The sequence below is a fragment of the Capra hircus genome, chromosome 24 (genome assembly GCF_001704415.2).
Source record: "Capra hircus breed San Clemente chromosome 24, ASM170441v1, whole genome shotgun sequence".
Lineage (NCBI taxonomy): Eukaryota > Metazoa > Chordata > Mammalia > Artiodactyla > Bovidae > Capra > Capra hircus.
In genome coordinates this window covers 310,308-330,661 of record NC_030831.1, presented here as the reverse complement: position 1 = coordinate 330,661, position 20,354 = coordinate 310,308, and the positions used below count along the sequence as shown (strand labels likewise).

Below are 20,354 nucleotides of genomic sequence, written 5' to 3'. Positions count from 1 at the left end.
TGGGAGTTGTTTCTTCCTTTTTATTTTCTGGAAGAGTCTATGTAGAATTGATAATACCATGTTTAGTAGAATTCCCAGTGAAGCTGTCTGGAATTGGAGTTTCCTTTGTGGGGAGGGCTTTAGTTATGAAGTCAATTTCTACACTAGACATCAGGCTATCGGGTTATCTGATTTTCCTGAGTGAGCTTTTTCTTATGTTCTTTTAAGAGATTTGTCTTTGTCAGTTTAATTTGTCGAATTTATTGGCATTATGGTGTTCATATTATTTTCTCATCTGTAGGAACCGTAGTGGTATCTCTGTTTATTTTTTGGCCGCGCTGGGTTTTCGGTGCTTTGTGCGGGCTTCTCTAGTTGTGGCGAGTGCGGGCTCTTCGTCGCAGGGTGCTGACTTCTCATTGCAGTGGCTGCCCTTGCTGCAGAGCGCGGGCTCTAGGTGCAAGGGCTTCAGCAGTTGCAGGTTGTGGGCTTGGTTGCACCCCGGCATGTGGAATCTTCCTGGACCAGGGATTGGACTGGTGTCCCTTGCATTGGCCGGTGGATTCTTACCCACTTGCCACTGGAAAAAGTCCTCCCCTCTCTTTTTTTGACATTGGTGATTTATATCAGCTTTTTTGGGAGTAGTGGTCACGTGACATGGATTTCCTTCTTTTTATCTTTGACCTCTCTATGATGTTGTATTTGAAGTGAAATTTTTGTAGACAGCATATAATTGTTGCTGTTGTTCAGTCTCTTAAGTTGTGTTCCACTCTTTGCGACCTCATGGACTGTAACATGCCAGGCTCCTCTGTCCTCCACTATCTCCTGGAGTTTGCTCAAATTCTTGTTGGTGATGCTGTCTTAACCATCTCATCCTCTGCCACCCACTTCATCTTTTGCCTCAGTCTTTCCTAGTATCAGGGTCTTTTCCAATGCGTCTGCCCTTTGTGTCACTTGGCCAGGGTATTGGAGCTTCAGCAACAGTCCTTCCATATTCAGGGTTGATTTCCTTTAGGAAATGGTTTCCTTTAGGACTGGTTTGATCTTGCTCTCCAAGGGACTCTCAATCGTCTTCTCCAACACCACAATTTGAAAGCAGGTCTTTGGTGCTCAGCCTTCTTTATGGTCCAACTCTCACATCCGTACATGACTGCTGGAAAAACCATAGCTTTCATGCAGTGGACCTTTGCTGGCAAGATGATGTCTGCTTTTTAATATATTGTCTAGGTTTGTTGTAGATTTTCTTCAAAGGAGCAGGCATCTTTTAATTTCATGGCTGTGGTCACCATCTGCAGGGATTTTGGAGCCAGAGAAAGTAAAATCTGTCACTGCTTCCACTTTTTCACCTTCTAGTTGCCATGAAGCAATGGGACTGGATATCATGATCCTAGTTTTTTGAATGTTTAGTGTTAAGCCAGCTTTTTTACCCTCCTTTTTCACCCTCATCAAAAGGTTCTTTAGTTCTTCTTCACTTTCTGCCACTAGAGTGGTATCATCTACATATCTGAGGTTGATGAATCCCAGCAGTCTTGATTCCAGTTTGTGAATTCATCTAGCCTGACATTTTGGATGATGTACTCTGCAAAGAACTTAAATAAGCAGGGCGACAGTATGCAGCCTTGTATTCCTTTCCTGATTTTGAACCAGTCAGTCAACATATAATTGGATTGTGGTTTTTAACTCAGTCTGACATTCTATACTTCTTATTTGAGTGTTCAGACTAGAGGTAGGCAAACTGGGCCAAATCTGGCTTGCTGTCTATTTTGTAAATAAACTTCTTGAAATATAGCTTTGCTTGTCTGTGTTTACGTACTGTCTGTGGCTGCTTTTGTGCACAGTGGTGAGCTTGAGTTGTTTCAGACAGACTGCATGCTGGCGAAGCCTTGCATATTCACCGTCGGACTTCTTACCAACACTTGACGTGCCCACGTCATCCCACCCCAGACACACTTCTCCATGGGGTTCACACTGGGAAGACAGTGTTTGCTCATGTGGTTTTTCTCTTTCAGAAATTATTTGTGGGAAATCTCATCTGCTTATTTCTTATAAGACTGTATTTTTAAAACTACATATATATATATATTTAGTATGTGTTTGAATTTATGGAAGACTGAAGACATGGAAAGAATCCAGCACCCCAGCAAGTGTGGCCAGGAAGGAGATCAGCTCTGTAATAGGACAGTTTAGTGAAGCGCAAACAGAGTGTGGGAAAGGAAGAAAAAAGTGTATTGAATTTAAGACACTGTGAAACTCAGAAGATACCTTTACTAAGTATAAACTCTGTAAGGACTTGACATAAATTGAAAGGCAGCTGCTGAAGTACAGAAGCTGTACTATTAACTTGGATTATTTCAGCATTTTCCCCAGGTCTCCAGCTTGATGGGAACTCTGTCAGAATTTGCCGTGGGGTATATTTTCATGCCAGTTTTCCCACGTAGATGTCCCTTTCTTTCTCTCCCTCCCTCCCTTTCTCCGCACTGTGCAGCACAGGGGATCTCATTTCCCTGACAGGGATTGAACCTGTGCTCCCTGCATTGGGAGTGCTGGGACTTGTAACCTCTGGTCCACCAGGGAAGTCCCTTGCATGTAGATTTCTTAAGTGCCAAAGAATCCCATTGGGTTCTTACTTCTTTATCTTCTGAAATTACATAATAATCTCTCTTTTTCTCCCTTTCTAAAAGGACCTTAAAGGCTTTGACCCAGGAGAGAAGTACTTTTATAACACATCATGGGGAGATATTTCTCTGTGGGAACCTTCTGGAAAGAAAGTGGTATGTATTTTTATTTCCAATTTTCGTGTTTCCTCAGAACGTGGGGTAAGTGTTGGTTTAGTTTTGAGGAATATCATGTGTTTCGGGGTTGCAGATGAATGAAAGGGAGGAGGAGGGTATAATGTAAACATTTAGGGAAGTAGAAAAATTTAAATGTTTTATAATACAGGATTGTTGATGCTGTGAGAGTTCGCTGCATATAAAGTTGATGAAGTGATACAGTGAAATTATTATATTATTATTATATGCCTCTGATATAAGAAGGGCTTCTGAGTTATGTAACTATTCTGAGTAAAAAGAAATGACTTCAAGTATGAGCATCCATTGTGGTTTCAAAAATGAAAAATATGGAGTTTGAATCAGGGAACACAATTTATAATAAATTTGAAACCTCATAGTTAAGCAGATTCCAGCTAAACTGTGTGTCATACTGCTGAATTCTCCATTGTAAAGTGTTTCCTCTGGAAAACCTTCCTGCCGCCCAGCCGCTGGGTTAGCACCTCTTCGACTCCAGGCAGCTCGCCCCAAGGGGACCAGCCTCCGCTCATTGCCTCCCCCGCCCATTTGTCCAAATAGCGTTGCCCTTGAGAATTCTGGCTTAAAAAAGCTTTCTGTAACTCTTCAGTCGTTTTTCTGTCAGAATTTTATTTGTAAACATTTCTGTTGTCACCTTGTCCTCTTGAGTCCTGCTTTCTGCCTGTTCGGTATCTCTTTCCTTCCTTGACCTGACATTCCCCTCTCTACCAACAGACACAAGATTCCTTGAAATTGCTCTGATTTGGCTATTCTGCTCAGAACAGCTCATGGCTTTTCAAATATGCCTTGTTTTGAATACTGTGGCTTCGTGAATATTTTCTTAGGCCTGTCTGATTTTTCTCATCTGAATTCCTAAAAGATTATATGTAACATGCAGTATAATGTATAATTATATGCTCTTCATCAAGAAACATTTTTTGAATTCCTGCTACAACTTTCTGAGTGCTTGATGCAAAGAGGTGAAAGTTAGGGTTCTTTTCCTTAGGGAGTTTAGTTTTTGTTTGTGTGAATGGGCACAAAAAGTTTAACAATATGAAATAGTGGAGATTGAATATGTTAAATAGGTACCATATTCAGAAAAAATAAACCACTGTTACCTGGCGTGGTAGAGGCTGTGTTACCTGCTAGTTTTAGTACCTTGCTCTGCATTTGTAGATAGCCTTCTTTAATTTGTGTCTGGGAAATAGGAGTTTTGAACAAAGACAGTTTTTCGGCCACGGTAGCAGGAATGTGCTACTTGGCGGGATTATGTGGCTCATGCTGCAGAGAAATGAGACGTGCTGGATATCTGGGATTGGGATGGAGATGCTTGTGTTATGTTGGAAATGAAGCCCAGCTGTTATGGGACCTGAAGATGTGGCCTTAGGCAGATGGGGAGACAGGGATGATCTCGGAGACAAGGCATCCTGCAGTGCCTAGGATGCCTGATTCCGCTTCTTTCTGCTTCTCTCCTTGGTTATTTTTCTGTTACAGTGAACCAAGGTCTCACACTCCAGTTATTTCTGATTGATCACTTTCCTAGAACTTTGACATACAGGTTTTTCTTTAAACATTTGCTTTCACTTCTCTTGGGTAATTGCCAGGTGTGAGCTTGCTGGGTTGTACACTATATATGGTCCATCTCTGTAACAAACTGCCGGACTGTTTTCCAAAGTGCCTGTACCGTGTTGCTTTCCCACCAGTGGTGGGTGTCCCGGCTGCTCTGCGTCCTCACTGGACTCTGTCAAGGTTTTTGTGCTTTTGGATTTAGTGCTTATTTTCCATTTTAATAGGCGCGTAGTGGTGTCTTCTCTGGTTTGAATGTGCATCTCCCTAGTGACTAACACTGTTGAGCGTCTTTACGTGTGTTTCTTTGGCATCTGGATACCCTCTTTAGTTTAAAGGATTCTACTCTTAAATGTTTTGCCAGTTTTCTAAAAATTGGGTCATATGTTTCCTTACTGAGACTTGAACATGTCCACAGTGTGTTTTATGGACACAAGTCCTTTATTAGATATGTGGTTTGTAAATATTGTCTTCTAGCCTGTGGTTTGTCTTTTTATCTTTTAAAGTATCTTTCAAAGAGAAGATTTCTTACTTTGATAAAATCCTGTTTATAATTTTTTTCTACTGTTGTTCATTCACTCAGTCATGTCTGACTCTTTGCAACCCCACGGACTGCAGCACACCAGGCTTCCCTGTCCTTCCACCATCTCCCAAAGTTTGCTCAAACTCATGTCCGTTGAATTGACAATGCCATCCAGCAATCTCATCCTCTGTCATCCCCTTTTCCTCCTGCCCTCAATCTTTCCCAGCATTGGAGTCTTTTCCAGTGAGTCGGCTCTTTGCATCAGGTGGCCAAAGTTTTGGAGCTTCAGCTGCAGTATCAATCCTTCTAATAAATTTTCAGGGTTGATTTCCTTTAGGATTGACTGGTTTGATTTCCTTGCAGTCCAAGGGACTCTGAATAGTCTTCTCCTGCATTACAGTTGAAAGCTTCAATTCTTTGATGCTCAGCCCCTCTTTATGGTCCAACTCTCGCAGCCATACATGGCTACTGGAAAAACCATAACTAGACAGATCTTTGTTGGCAAAGTTATGTCTCTGCTCTTTAATATGGTGTCTAGGTTTGTCGTAGATTTTCTTCCAAGGAGCAAGTGTTTTTTGATTTCATGGCTACAGTCAACATCAGCAGAGATTTTGGAGCCCAAGAAAATAAAAGTCTGTCACTGTTGCCTTTTTTCCCCCCATCTATTTGCCATGAAGTGATGGGACCAGATGCCATGATCTTCGTTTTTTGAATGTTAAGTTTTTAAGCCAGCTTTTACTCTCCTCTTTGACCTTCATCAAGAGGCTGTTTAGTTCCTGTTTGCTTTCTGCCATTAGGGTGGTGTCACCTGACTATCTGAGGTTATTGATATTTCTCCTGGCAACTTTGATTCCAGCTTGTGCTTCCTCCAGCCTGGTATTTTGCATGATGTACTCTGCATCGAAGTTAAAGAAGGAGGGTGACAGTATACAGCCTTGATGTACTCCTTTCCCAATTTTGAACCAGTCTGTTGTTTCATGTCCGGTTCTAACTGTTGCTTTTTGATCAGCATACAGATTTCTCAGGAGGCATGTATTTTCTGTTATGGATTGTATTTATGATGTCTTATTTAAGAAATCTTTCCTTGATCCAAAGATCTGTTCGGTACTAACAGATATTAACAAGTTGTTAGTTCTATTGACTCTTTAACTGGTGTATCTGGTTTTTCAATACAGTATTTGTGGAGTATAACATGGCTCCATTTTAAATGAACCACAAATGAAACTAAAGTACAGCATTAAACTGTCAGTTGTAAGGTGTTTCCAGATTTCAGAGATATTAAAATAGAAAAAAGTGTGTCCGAATTGGTGAAACATATTTTTTAAAATGTGATGTGTGGTTGGCTGTCCCTAGGTTTCTTATAGACTCTCCTGGAAGTGTCAGAACCTGAGATTTCTTAATTGCTGAAAAGGCAGCAGTGACATGTTGTGGAATGTGTTCGGGTGCTTTCTCTGATCAGTGACCCAAGAGGAGGACTGCGTGGCTAGCAGAGACAGGGACAGAACCCACAGGAGGGGAATTTGTCTGTGTGTGTGTGAGAGAGTGGTCTCCGGGCACATGTCTGGGAAGGACGGGGGTGGCCAGCGGCCACTGCGTCAGCGGGAAGCAGCTGCAGAGCGGGAAGACCCCTGCCCCGGTGCCTAACCTGCCCACGCCCGGCCTTCTGCTGGTGAAGCTGGCCCAGTGTTTTCTGGTGCTCCAGCTCTGGGATCCGGTGCCTGCCGTGCTGCTCTCACGGCACACCAGCACGGCTTCCGGATGTCAGAACACACTGTGCTGCTCGGTTGGCCAGCTGTTGTACAGCTGTCTGTTCTTGTGCCCCAGGCTTGTTGAATTCCCCATATTTGCCTTACAGAGAGATGCCACATTGTCAGAGTGGCAATCTGTGGCTTGAACTTGCCTCAGGCTTATTCACCGTGAGTGAGCCACAGCCCCTCTGTCTTCAGTGGTTGTCACTGTCCATTTGTCTCCTCAGTTCAGTCACTCAGTCGTGTCCAACTCTGTGACCCCATGAATCGCAGCACGCCAGGCCTCCCTGTCCATCACCAACTCCCGGAGTTCACTCAGATTCACGTTCAACGAGTCAGTGATGCCATCCAGTCATCTCATCCTCTGTCGTCCCCTTCTCCTCCTGCCCCCAATCCCTCCCAGCATCAGAGTCTTTTCCAATGAGTCAACTCTTCGCATGAGGTGGCCAAAGTACTGGAGTTTCAGCTTTAGCATCAGTCCTTCCAAAGAATTCCTAGGGCTGATCTCCTTCAGAATGGACTGGTTGGATCTCCTTGCAGTCCAAGGGACTCTCAAGGGTCTTCTCCAACACCACAGTTCAAAAGCATCAATTCTTCGGCGCTCAGCTGTCTTCACAGTCCAACTCTCACATCCATACATGACTATTGGAAGAACCGTAGCCTTGACTAGACGGACCTTAGTCGGCAAAGTAATGTCTCTGCTTTTGACTATGCTGTCTAGGTTGGTCATAACTTTTCCTGGAATCTGGGAAATGAAAGACGGGTGATCGGTTTAACAATTATCAATTTTGGTTATGTTAGAACATTCCAGAAGTTTTAGAATTTGGAGTAAAAGCAACTTGGAACTAAGAAAAGTGGAATGAGAAAGGAAGAAAGTAATTTTTTCTTGCTGAGAATTGAGTTCAGTTGATGCAGATGATTCAGAGTACAGGGTTAAATAATGAGATTTGTGATTTTAATGGCTGGCTTTGGAAACGGGGTTCAGGTAGCTGTTTTTGGGACCAAACACAGTTTGTATGTATGGCCTAAATGCTGAGAACAGTTGTTACATTTTTTAAGTATTTTAGGAAAAAAAATGAAAAGGGTTTTGTGATGTGTGTTATCTGTAAGTGCTTTTCCTTACAACACAGTCCTAGATCCAGCAAGTTAGAAGAAAAAAAAATTGTTTACTTGTTAACTGTAGATTGTGTAGCATCTGATTTTTATTAAACTATGTAGTTTTATTAAACTATGCTTGACTTTTTTTTTAACAGAGATATCGAACAAAACCATACTGTTGTAGCCTCTGTAAATACTCCACAAAAGTGCTTACTTCATTCAAAAATCATTTACATCGTTACCATGAAGATGAAATTGACCAGGAGCTGGTGATCCCTTGCCCAAACTGCGTGTTTTCCTCTCAACCCAGAGTTGTGGGAAGGCACTTCAGAATGTTCCATGCACCTGCTCGGAAAGTCCAGAATTACACAGTGAATATTTCAGGTGAAACTAAATCATCTAGGAGTGATGTGATAAGTTTTACATGTTTAAAATGTAACTTTTCAAACACACTGTACTACAGCATGAAGAAGCATGTGCTGGTAGCACATTTTCACTACTTAATTAACTCCTACTTTGGCCTGAGAACTGAGGAGATGGGTGAGCATCCAGGAGCTGACGACACCCTCTGTGCAGAGAAGTTGCCCCCTTCTGACAGGTATTACTGTAAAAAGTGCAACGCCAATGCCAGCAGCCAGGACGCTTTAATGTATCATATTTTGACATCCGATATACACCGGGATTTGGAGAATAAGCTTAGGTCTGTGATCTCAGAACATATTAAGAAGACTGGCCTTTTGAAGCAGATGCATATTGCTCCCAAACCAGCTGCACATATGGCCGTACCACCGAATAGCAGCGCTCCGGGCATCCCAGCCTCATCTTGCTTCCATCTTTCCTTGCCACAGAATGGCCAGAGCCAGACCATGGTGCAGCCGGTTCAGGGTGCAGCCCCTCCGGCTGCGGGGGCTGCGGGGGCTGTGGGCAGTGTCACCCACTCTCCGCCGGCCGTAGCCCAGCCTCACGTGACTCTGGTCTCCAGCCCTCTGCCAGTGGGCCAGAGCAGCCTCACTCTGCCGCCCTCGACGCCTCAGCCTGTCTTTCTCTCTCACGGAGTGCCACTTAATCAGGCAGCAAACCCTCCCGTGTTGCCCTTGAGTCAGACGGTTGGACCTGTAAATAAGTCTGTTGGAACCAGTGTCCTCCCCATAAATCAGACCATCCGCCCGGGGGTTTTGCCGCTCAGCCAACCTGTGGGGCCCATAAGCAGGCCAGTTGGACCTGGAGTTCTTTCGGTGAACAGACCCGTTGGGTCTGGGGTCCTCCCTGTCAACCCCTCTGTCACCCCTGGAGTGCTTCAGGCAGTCTCGCCAGGGGTGATTTCTGTGAGTCGGACAGTCCCGTCAGGGGTCCTTCCTGCAGGACAGGTGACCCCTGCTGGGGTCATCCCTTCAGGACAGACAGCGACTTCTGGGGTTCTCCCTACTGGCCAGGTGGTTCAGTCAGGGGTGCTCCCCATTGGACAGACGGCCCCTTCGGGAGCACTACCCACAGGGCTGACGGTCCCGCTGCGGGTGCTCCCGCCTGGCCAGGTAGTCCCACCTGGACTCCTTCCCCCCAACCAGACAGTCTCGTCAGCCGTTCTTCCTGTGAACCAGGGCATTAACTCTGGTGTTCTTCAGCTCAGTCAGCCGGTCATGTCAGGAGTTCTTCCTGTGGGCCAGTCAGTGAGGCCTGGGGTCCTACAGCTTAATCAGTCTGTGAATACCAACATTCTGCCTGCAAATCAGACCATTAGACCCGGTGCTTCGCCAAACACCACTTTCCTGACGTCGGGCTCTATTCTTCGACAACTCATCCCCACAGGGAAACAAGTGAACGGCATTCCCACATACACACTTGCCCCGGTATCTGTCACTCTGCCTGTGCCCCCTGGAAGCGTCGCCACCGTTGCCCCTCCACAGATGCCCATCCAGCTCCTGCAGTCAGGCACAGCTGCCCAAATGGCCAGTTCCATGGCCGGCATGCCCTCCCCACCCATGGTGGTAAATGCCACTCAGAGTATGTTTGTTCAGGCCTCTTCGTCTGTGGCAGAGGCGAATCACGTGCTCAAACAGGCCAAGCAATGGAAAACCTGTCCCGTTTGCAACGAGCTCTTCCCTTCCAATGTGTACCAGGTCCATATGGAAGTGGCGCATAAGCACAGTGAATCCAAAGCTGCCGACAAACTGGAGCCAGAGAAACTGGCAGCATGTGCGCCGTTTTTGAAGTGGATGAGAGAGAAGACAGTGCGGTGTCTGTCTTGTAAGTGCTTAGTTTCGGAGGAGGAGCTTATCCATCACTTACTGATGCATGGCCTGGGTTGCTTGTTTTGCCCGTGCACCTTCCATGATATCAGAGGCCTCTCAGAGCACAGTCGGACCATGCACCTGGGGAAGAAGAAGCTGCCCATGGATTACAGTAACAAAGGTTTTCAACTGGATATCGACGCCAACGGCAACCTGCTGTTTCCCCACCTTGACTTTATTACCATATTGCCCAGGGAGGAGCTGGGCGAGCGGGAGGTCTACCTGGCCATCCTGGCGGGGATACACTCCAAGTCGCTGGTGCCCGTGTACATCAAGGTGAGGCCCCAGGCTGAAGGTGCATCTGGGAGGCCCGGCAAGCAGGTGTTGACCTGCCCCTTTTGCTTTGGCACCTTTGTGACAACGGAGGCATACGAGCTGCATCTGAAGGAGAGGCACCACATCACGCCCACAGTCCACACGATTCTGAAGTCTCCGGCTTTCAAGTGCATCCACTGCTGCGGGGTCTACACCGGCAACATGACGCTGGCAGCCATTGCCATCCACCTGCTGCGCTGCCGCAGCGCCCCCAAGGACAGCAGCCCCGACCTGCAGGGCCAGCCCGGCCTCCTGGAGAACAGCGAGCTGCTCTTAGTCAACGGCGAGGTGATCCATGACGCCAGCTTCTCAGTGAAGAGAAAGCTGCCCGATGGCCACTCTGGGGCCGAAGACCAGAGGGATGGCGCGGAGCGGCCCCTCATCATAGACGCGGACGCAGACCCAGCCCCAGAAAAGGCACCAAGCGCTGCACCTGTTAAACGGCAGCGGAGTGAGGGCAGGACGGAGGGACCGCCCATTAGTGACGACGCTCTTCAGATTTTAGCATTAAATCCTAAAAAGTACGAAGACCGTTCTTACGAAGACAAAAAGCAGTTTCTTAGGGATTATTTCCACAAGAGACCATATCCTAGTAAAAAGGAAATAGAGTTGTTATCCTCACTTTTATGGGTGTGGAAAATTGATGTGGCTTCATTTTTTGGAAAAAGAAGGTATATTTGCATGAAAGCAATAAAAAATCACAAGCCTTCTGTACTTTTAGGCTTTGACATGTCTGAACTTAAAAATGTTAAACACAGATTGAACTTTGAGCATGAACCACAAAACTTGTAAAAAAAAAAAAAGGAAATCTAAAGTATTAGATAATTAGTAGTTTTTTCAATTGAGATTTTTAAAAATGTTATTTTCTTCACTGTATGTTGAACTAATCGATTTCAGTGGTCTTTATGCTGCTCTTTAGATTTCTTTCAGGTGCTCAGAAAGACTTCTGTATAAAGAAGTGAATAGTTCTTTCAAATTTGTTTCCTGCAGTTTGATTTTGTAACAATTATTTTTTGTTTTTTTCCTCTGTCATGTAAATTAAATCTTTTGATAATTCATGCACGCCTTGTTTTCCCAGTAGTGTCAGTATCGTATGATAAAAACCGAAATCTATCAATGTTTATCTTTCATTTAAGGAAATTTCAGCTTGTTTCAGAACACTTGATTAACTGCAAATTAAAACTGCTCTCCCTCAGCTTCCCAAGTAGCAGCAGACGACACAGTAAATGTTTAGAGGAGTGAGTAGCAGCCCCCGTGACGTGTCTGGGTCCTTAAGGATGCACTGCATTAACTTATGCTGATTTCTTCTTGTAAGGTATTTGCTTATTAGATTATAATTTTGATTTACGTTTTTTCAGTTGTTTACGTCCTAACAGTTGTTTTTGATTGTAACTCAGAAAACCAAATGTTTTCAGTTGTTAAAAATATACTGAACCGGTATTTAAATCAAGTTATTTTACAAATAAAGTAATTCTGTAGGTACAAAATACTTCTCACTGTAGACTTTCCCCGTCTTTTTGATATGGTGATAAGTCTTCTCCATTCAAAGACAAGACAATAAATCTTTAGTGCCTTTAGAACAAACACTGAAAACACACACACACAAGCTCTCCTCCTAACCTAACTGTTCATAAACCAGTGAACGGGAAAGTCTGTGTTACTCAGGAATAAAATGTTGACCCCTGAGTGTGGCTACTAAGATTTAAACACAGGTTTTCAGGGAACAAGGTGAAATGTATGGATTGGAGCTAGTCTCCTAGTTGGTGTATTAAATCTGACGGTTTCCTGGAGGTAAATTTATTCATTCTGGGAAAATGGGCTTTCCCATAGCCTGGTGTCCAGGTTACTGGGATGGGCTACTGCTAAGGAATCAAGTGTGTTACTGTCCTTCGGCCAACTAGGCCTTGTTTTTTCCACAAAATCTGAAATAAAGCATCAGAAGCAGTTATGGAGACCAGCCTGTTTGACCTTGAGCTGCAGTGCTAGTGATGCACGGCAGAGGCCCTGTGCCTCGTGCTTGGAAGATGTGGCAGTCTACCACGTGGGTTTTTAAAGTATAATCCTGCATGTCATTGCTGTAATGTACATTTTGAGGCGATTGTGAAACTGCCGTGTGTGTGATTGTTGGTGTGCTCCGTTGTAAATTCAAAGAGCTTGTTCAAGTTGTTTTTTTTGTTTTTGTTTTTTTTTTACTTATTGTTTTCAGAGTGTCTATTTTGAATTAAAACTTGTTATACCACTGCAAGTAGAACTGTTTAATTCTTTTAAATGTTAAAACATCGTGATGATTCAGAAACAATTTAAACATGGAAGTAGATACCATATTTGTTGTTGTGAAAATAAGCACACCTCCAAAAGGCTGACTAATTACAGGGTCACGAAATAGCTGTGGCTGGAGATCCTTGCTTTGTGTGACGGTGGCCGGGAGCTGCTGTTCTCCAGGCTGAACTCTGTGCTGACTGGCGCAGCTTGCCATCTATGTGGCTTGGCCTGCGCTCCTTCAGTTGTGAGACTTTGGGGCTCTGTTTGCGTTTGGGGCCTGGTCAGTCTGTCGGACTGACTGTCCTGTCCATTGCAGGATCAGAGCAGCATCGCCAGCCTCTTCCCTCCCAGCCATGGTCCCTGCACCCTCCCCAGGCTGTGTCCCTCCAGCAGAGAGGAACAGCCCTGAGCAGAACCACTGTGATGAAGGAATTTTGGTTCCTAGCTGTAGTCCAGCTTTCGATGTGGAGTCTTTTTATATGTTAGTTACTGGTTTTTAAACACTTTTTTAGGCTTACAGATCAAAATAAACTGATATAAACTGATATAAACTGAGCTTCAAAAAGCATATGGGAGTTCTTGTAAAAAGGGAGTAAATTTATTACTACTAGCTATGCTATGCAGTATGTGGGATCTTAGTTCCCCAGCCAGGGACTGAACCTCTGCTCCCTGCACTGGAAGTGTGGGCCCTTAAACACTGGGGATTCCCTAAGTTTATTATTTGAAAATGAAAAACTAAACTTCAGATGAATAGTTTTGTGGTGGGGGATTTTTATGCTGTCATTTACAAGATTGGAAATTGAGAAGGAAAGAAGACAATTCTTTTTTTATTTTCATGGTTTCAAAAAGGTATATATTTAAATTTTAATCTATGCATGAACTTTAAAACTATTACATATTTGGAGACACTGCTTTGGGAAATACCCCCAGTGTTTTTGCTTCAAGTAATAAATGCTTCCTTCTCCTTCCCTCTTCCCCCAGATTACATATTTGAAGTCTATTCAGTGAAAGACAAATTAGAATGTAGCATATTAGTGTAATTTCTGAATTCTGTTACCGTGGTTTGGGGATGTATTATTTTTTAACAGCCAGGAACCTCGTCACTTCATTTGTTACAGTGAATAGTAAATGAGAACAACTCCGGAGGCCCCAGAAAGCCTTTCATTCACCGGGTAACAGGGCAGGCCCCTTCCCCACCGTCCTGTGGTTGATCTTTTGGTGACTGCCCTCCCACCTGCCTGTCAGCGTGCTGCTTCCAGCATGGAGCTCTGCAAATCTTTGTCAGATGGCCTTGGTAACTCAGCTGAGGAACAGGTCGGCTTTGATGTTGCCTCATCCTAAGGCCCTTGAATATTTCCTCTACGAAGCTGAAGGCGAGTGAGGTTGGACGGGCAGAGCGTGGCTCCCGCGGCTCTAGCGGGCAGCAAGGCCTTGCAGGGCTGACTGCGCCACAAACCGCGAGAGCTCAACGAAGAAGTGGGAGTCGAGTCTCCAGCTTCTGGGCTGTGGGCCACAGGCCGGTGCGAGGGCACACACTGCGGGACGCTGTGCCGAGGACAGCACTGGTGCCAGGCTGTGTCAGCACCACAGGAGTGTGGAGATGACCTGGCACAGAGGATTGCCCACTCCTACCCCCTCACCCTCACCAGTGCGATCAAACAGGACACAGCAGTCAGTGAAGAAGCCGGGCTGGTCCTGAAAGCCAACGGGACAGAAGACCGTCATCCACCTACCACCAGGTAACCACAAAAATGGCTGCTGTGTCACCCCCAGACTGGCATCCTGGGCATAGGCGCTCTTCCAGAAGCGCTGGTGCAGGTGTGTCCCAGGGAAGGGCTGTTGCTCACACCAGCCCTGCAGTTGGCCTCCCGGGGGGGTGGACATGTCCTCTCCCTCAGGCTCAGGCCAGGTCTGTCTCCCTGCAGAAGCCACGTGGTTGTGCTTCACTCAGTTTTGCAGTAAGGCCTCTGGGAATGCTGTGCTGTGGCTGCTGCTCAGCCACCTGCCTTTGTTCTCAGAGCAGCAGCTGCGCCAGGCCTGCGGGAGCTGATGGTTCTGCCCCAAGTCCCCAGGCATGTGTTGGTGGTAACCCATCTCTGTTACCCTTTCCAGCAGCCTCACATCTGATGCTTATGTGTAGCTCTCTGTTTCCTCTCTGAGGAAGCAGCAGCCCTGACTAAAAAGAAAAACGAGCCCCAAAACACTAACCTAGTTTATACATTGGTTTTAAACCGCCTTTCTAATAATAAGCATTTATCAACAGTTTACCGTTGCTGGAAAATGGGCTGAGTATTCTAATGATGATGGTGATGGTCTGCTTTCCTTACTTGGCTCTGTGTTGATGCAGCTGATGTGCATTTTAACTCTCGACAGACCTAGGAGGTGAATGGTAGTATTCATACATAAGGAAAATGGAAAGTTCTTTTCCCTTTTTCCATATAAAGGAAACTGAGGTTAAGTAAGCTGCCCAAGGCAGGGAGCTAGTCAGGTGGAAGGAGTAGGGAGGTGACAGGTAGTGTTGCTGTGCTCCATTCTTCTGTCCTGTATTAATAGGTCCCTACTTAAGCCTCAGTACTCTTGTGAGTAGGTATTATTTTGCCTGTGTTTTCAAGATGATGTGGATTCCAAGGTAGTGTGGCCAACTGTTGCAGTCTGCTCACGACTGAGGGATTTCTCTGAACTTTTAGTACCAACACTGGGAATATCTAGGCAGATGGAGACCAGTTGGTCACCCTACCCAGAGGTCAGTTCACCTCCCCACAGCGACACATCGCTTAAGGGATGCAGTACTATCGCTCCTAAATGTCCGTTCTCTGGATGTGCACGTAGCCCTGTTGGTGTGGAGGCGCAGGGCACCGTGCCCTGGATGGTCACAGCAGCGACAGCAGCGGTGCCCTGTGCGCCGGGTACTGTTCTGAATGCGTGATGAACTCAGTGAGGTGACATTTTTTGAATGAAAAGTGAAAGGCGGGAAGTCTTTGATTAGAACAACAAAAAAGAAATACAAATTTGCTATTTCATTCAGTATTTTGGAATGTCTCCCCATGTTACTAAACAGAGCCCCTGCTGAACTATCAACCAAGGAATACAAATTCGAACTACGAGGTACTGCCAGAAAACTAACTTTTAAAAATTTAAATGTAATGTCATCTTTGTGCTGAAAGCAATTCTTTTTTTGGTAGGTGGTGAGTAAACATATAAACACACAGTCCTTAATACAAAGCCTTACCTTGTAGCGCTCCTGCTGGTGCACACTTACGGAATCACACTGTTACTATTCATTACCTAGTTTTTAAAGTTTAAAAATTTAGAAATCATTATAGCAATGAAAATTTTATACAGGGAAACTCTTTATAATGAGTGAGCCCCGAGAACATGTTAGTTGTAACAGTGCCCAGTAGTTCTCGTTACTTTCAGATTCTAACCCTAGGAGTTTTAAAATTTGTGATCCATGAACCATCTGAGTAAAAGGTGTCAACACTGATGAAAGTTTAAGTCTAAATTACCAGATTTTTATAATACACAGTTAAGATGACAGTTTACCAGCACTATCAACCACGAAGACCTGTGATAATGACATATGAAAGCAGTCTAAACTTTATGCTTATTTGGGATCAGATATCTAGGAGGGTCACCATGTAAAGTAGATTAAAATCAAAATAAAAATCTGTTTTATGACTGGAATCTTTAAGGCCACTATGTTGGCAGGTGGAAAACTGACACCATTCACGCAGATGACCTAGCTCACCTTTCAAAAGGTAAAATATATATAATAATGCTGCTAAATAGTAGGTAACATTTGTTTCCCACATGCTATTAAAGAAGGTGCTTCCGAAACCACTTTTTTTATCCCACCCATAAAATATGAGCAATGATTGTTTACTTTTAAACAAACAAAAATTACATAAATTCCTTTTCAGAGAGAAAACTTTGAATAATAAAACATTTAAAATTTTATTAATCTTTATTAGTGCTACTTCAGCCATATAGATGTGTTTGCTATAGATAAACTAAGATCGTGGTCATATTATCAAATGCAAATTCAGAATTAGTTGTCATAAATGAATATATTTTTTCAAAAATTAGTTTCTTACGGTTTACACTGCATGGTGTGGAAAGTTTAATATAATGTTAGATAATTTACCACTTGTCTAAGCTAGAGAAAATTGAATAATTAATAGCAATCTATAACGGTTCAATAGTTTTTCTTAAATGTTTCTCTATAGATCTGTCTTGAGTGTTAAATTGTATAATCAATAAAAACAATAGTTTTGCTAGGGTTTTATAGATAAGTTGACTCGTTTTGCTTCCCCAACCCCTATGGAGCAGCTTTCAGAACTGTTTGAAGACCCAGAAAATCCTACATTGTCTGTAAAATAACTACACTGACACACACACATTAGTATGATCTCAAACAGACTACACTCAGATTCTGGAAACAGAGTACACTCAGATTCTGGAAACAGACTACACTCAGATTCTGGAAACAGACTACACTCAGATTCTGGAAACAGACTACACTCAGATTCTGGAAGGAGTTTCCATGCAGACAGATTTAAGGTCTCATTGCAAGGAAAGTATCTTTGGTCCTAAAAAGGACAAGAGATTTAGCCTCTGCCGTTGTCTTGTGGAAGATGACTTAGGAAAACACCAGGGAATTCACGAGATCATTTTAAAGAAATGCATTTTGCAGGAAAGGTAATTTTTGGTTATTTTTAAAATTTAATTTTGTTTGGATTTTATACGCGCTCTCAAATAATGAATGATTACATCAATAAGACAACTGTAGACAAAGAAGGAAGGCACAGTAGCTGTGCAGGAGTTTTTGGAATGCTCTGGGGAAGCCCAAGTCTAGCACACTGCTCTCAGCTCCAGTCACATGACTCCAAGGATGTTAGCAGAGGCCTTTTAAATTATATTCAGCTCTAAGGTGAGTGCTTTTCTAATAACTTATTAGAAAATCAATAACTGTGCACCAGAACTCATTGTTGCCACAGTGGTTCCTTATCACCATGTATTTCATTGCTGACCTTGTTTCTGTTCATAGGTGGTGGTGGTGACCATCTTGGTCCAATAAGTTGCTAATTTAGAAGTAAGTAGAATACACATATATCAACACCCAGTACTAACCGTATTTTCTAACCCTGTCCTAGCTATTAGCATTGCCAACTTTTAGCTTCTACATGACGTTCTGTGTTAAATGACTTGATGACTAAAGGGGAGGCTGGGATACTGAAAGTAGATGTTACTGACAACACAGGATCAATTCAGAAAAATGAAAATGGAAAACTTGGTAAATGCATTATGATATTTATTCAGTAATCAATTTAGATTTTCCAGGAACTTTACCATGATTGCAAGTTCTTATATATTTGAGTCCCACTTAAAAATGAATCTTTACATATACCTTTATAACTGCACACTGGTTTTTCTTTTTTTCTGTTTTGTTCGTTTTGGCTGTGCTGCAAAGCTTACAGGATTTTAGTTCCCTGACCAGGGATTTAACCCAAGCCCTCTGCGGTGAAAGAATGGAGTTGTAATCACTGGACTGCCAGGGAATTCCCAGAACTGCAGTGTTGTCCTAAAGAAACATCTTACTTCCAGGATCAAAATACCTGTAACGTCTGAGGATTGACATATAATTAAATGACATTCCCAATCTAATTTGCTAAGAAGTCCAGGGTATGAGCTATTTAACCTTATTCAGCCAGAACCTGACCACACTATGCCTGTTTTTCCATTTACAAAATGCATGTGTGGAGAGGTGATTGCTCTGTATTTCATAAAAAATGGCCTCAGTATAACCATGTTTTATTTTCAGTGCACTAGAAACGGAATAAGTCTTTGCCACTTCCTGAACACCGAATTAGCAAGCTGCTTCCATGCAGTGACCTGTGTAAGGACAGATTCATTGGTATCTACGCTTTCCTCTCCCACAGTGTTGACAGAGTGGCTACAAAGAAACATTAGACACTCAATATCTTGTAATAACCTATAATGGAAATTAATCTGCAAAACACCTAGTCACTGTGCTGTACACCTAAAACTAACGCATGTAAATCAACTATACTTCAACTTAAACTAGACAGATTCAAAGAGTTCAGAACACATTATAGACTAGAGGGTAACCCTGGGTCTTTTGCCTTCTAATATAAGGTCCACCTCAGTCCAGATCATTTGGTTGTAACTCAGACTGATCTGGGGTGGCCTTGGCCTATCACAGGTTGGAGCGGGCCTTGGGTTTCCAGCGAGAAATTGAGCCTGGGTTGCAGTGGTGAGAGCACCAGATCCTATCCACTGGGCCAGTGGTCACTGACCAGGCCACTGACCCTTTGGCTTTGCAGAAAAGAGTTTCCATAGATGGAAAGTGGTGAAGCAAGTGAAGTTTTTATTAGGAGGAAGAGAATACAGTACATGTGGATATACAAGGGGTGGACTCAAGAGTCCCTGAGTTGTACCCTGGTGGCAGTCTGAATTACTTTTGTGGGGCACTTCTGGGTTTCCTTTGGCCAGTCATTTTAATTTGCCTGGTTCACAATCCATATTTGGTATCTTTCAGGATCGAGGCTGTATATTGAACTAACACCCCAAAAAGATGTCCTTTTCATTATAGGGGACTGGAATGCAAAAGTCGGAAGTCAAGAAACACCTGGAGTAACGGGCAAATTTGGCCTTGGAGTTCAGAATGAAGCAGGGCCAAGGCTAATAGAGTTTTGCCAAGAGAACACATTGATCATAGCAAACACCCTCTTCCAGGAACACAAGAGAAGACTCTATACATGGACGTCACCAGATGGTTGACACCGAAATCAGATTGATTATATTCTTTGCAGCCACAGATGGAGAAGCTCTATACAGTCAGCAAAAACAAAACCGGGAGCTGACTGTGGCTCAGATCATGAACTCCTTATTGCCAAATTCAGACTGAAATTCAAGAAAGTGGAGAAAACCACTAGACTATTCAGGTATGACCTAAATCAAACCCCTTATAACTATACAGTGGAAGTGAGAAATAGATTCAAGGGACTAGATCTGATAGACAGAGTGCCTGATGAACTGTGGATGGAGGTTCATGACATTGTACAGGAGACAGAAATCAAGACTATCCCCAAGAAAAAGAAATGCAAAAAAGCAAAATGGCTTTTGTCTGAGGAGGCCTTACAAATAGCTGTGAAAAGATGGGAAGCAAAAAGCAAAGGAGAAAAGGAACGATATACCTGTCTGAATGCAGAGTTCCAAAGAATAGCAAGGAGAGAGAAGAAAGCCTTCCTCAGTGATCAATGCAAAGAAATAGAGGAAAACAACAGAATGGGAAAGACTAGAGATCTCTTCGAGAAAATTAGAGATACCAAGGGAACATTTCATGAAAACATGGGCTCAATAAAGGACAGAAATGGTATGGACCTAACAGAAGCAGAAGATATTAATTAAGAAGAGGTGGCAAGAATACACAGAACTGTACAAAAAAGATCTTCATGACCCAGATACTCACGATGGTGTGTGATCACTTACCTACAGCCAGACATCCTGGAATGTGAAGTCAAGTGGGCCTTAGGAAGCATCATTACGAACAAAGCTAGTGGAGGTGATGGAATTCCAGTTGAGCTATTTCAAATCCTGAAAGACGATGCTGTGAAAGTGCTGCACTCAATATGCCAGCCAATATGGGAAACTCAGCAGTGGCCACAGGACTGGAAAAGGACAGTTTTCATTCCAATCCCTAAGAAAGGCAATGCCAAAGAATGCTCAAACTACCGCACAATTGCACTCATCTCACACGCTAGTAAAGTAA

General features: G+C 43.7%; 1 protein-coding gene across 1 annotated transcript in view; it reads left to right on the top strand.

The window, feature by feature from the left end:
- The window catches only part of ADNP2 (ADNP homeobox 2), a 34,166-nt gene extending 21,621 nt beyond the window's left edge, over positions 1-12,545 (top strand). Inside the window, exons 3-4 of the mRNA XM_018039711.1 lie at positions 2,658-2,747; positions 7,853-12,545. Coding sequence (XP_017895200.1) covers positions 2,658-2,747; positions 7,853-11,092 — 3,330 coding nt within the window. The 3' untranslated portion in view covers positions 11,093-12,545. The remainder of the gene's footprint in view (positions 1-2,657; positions 2,748-7,852) is intronic.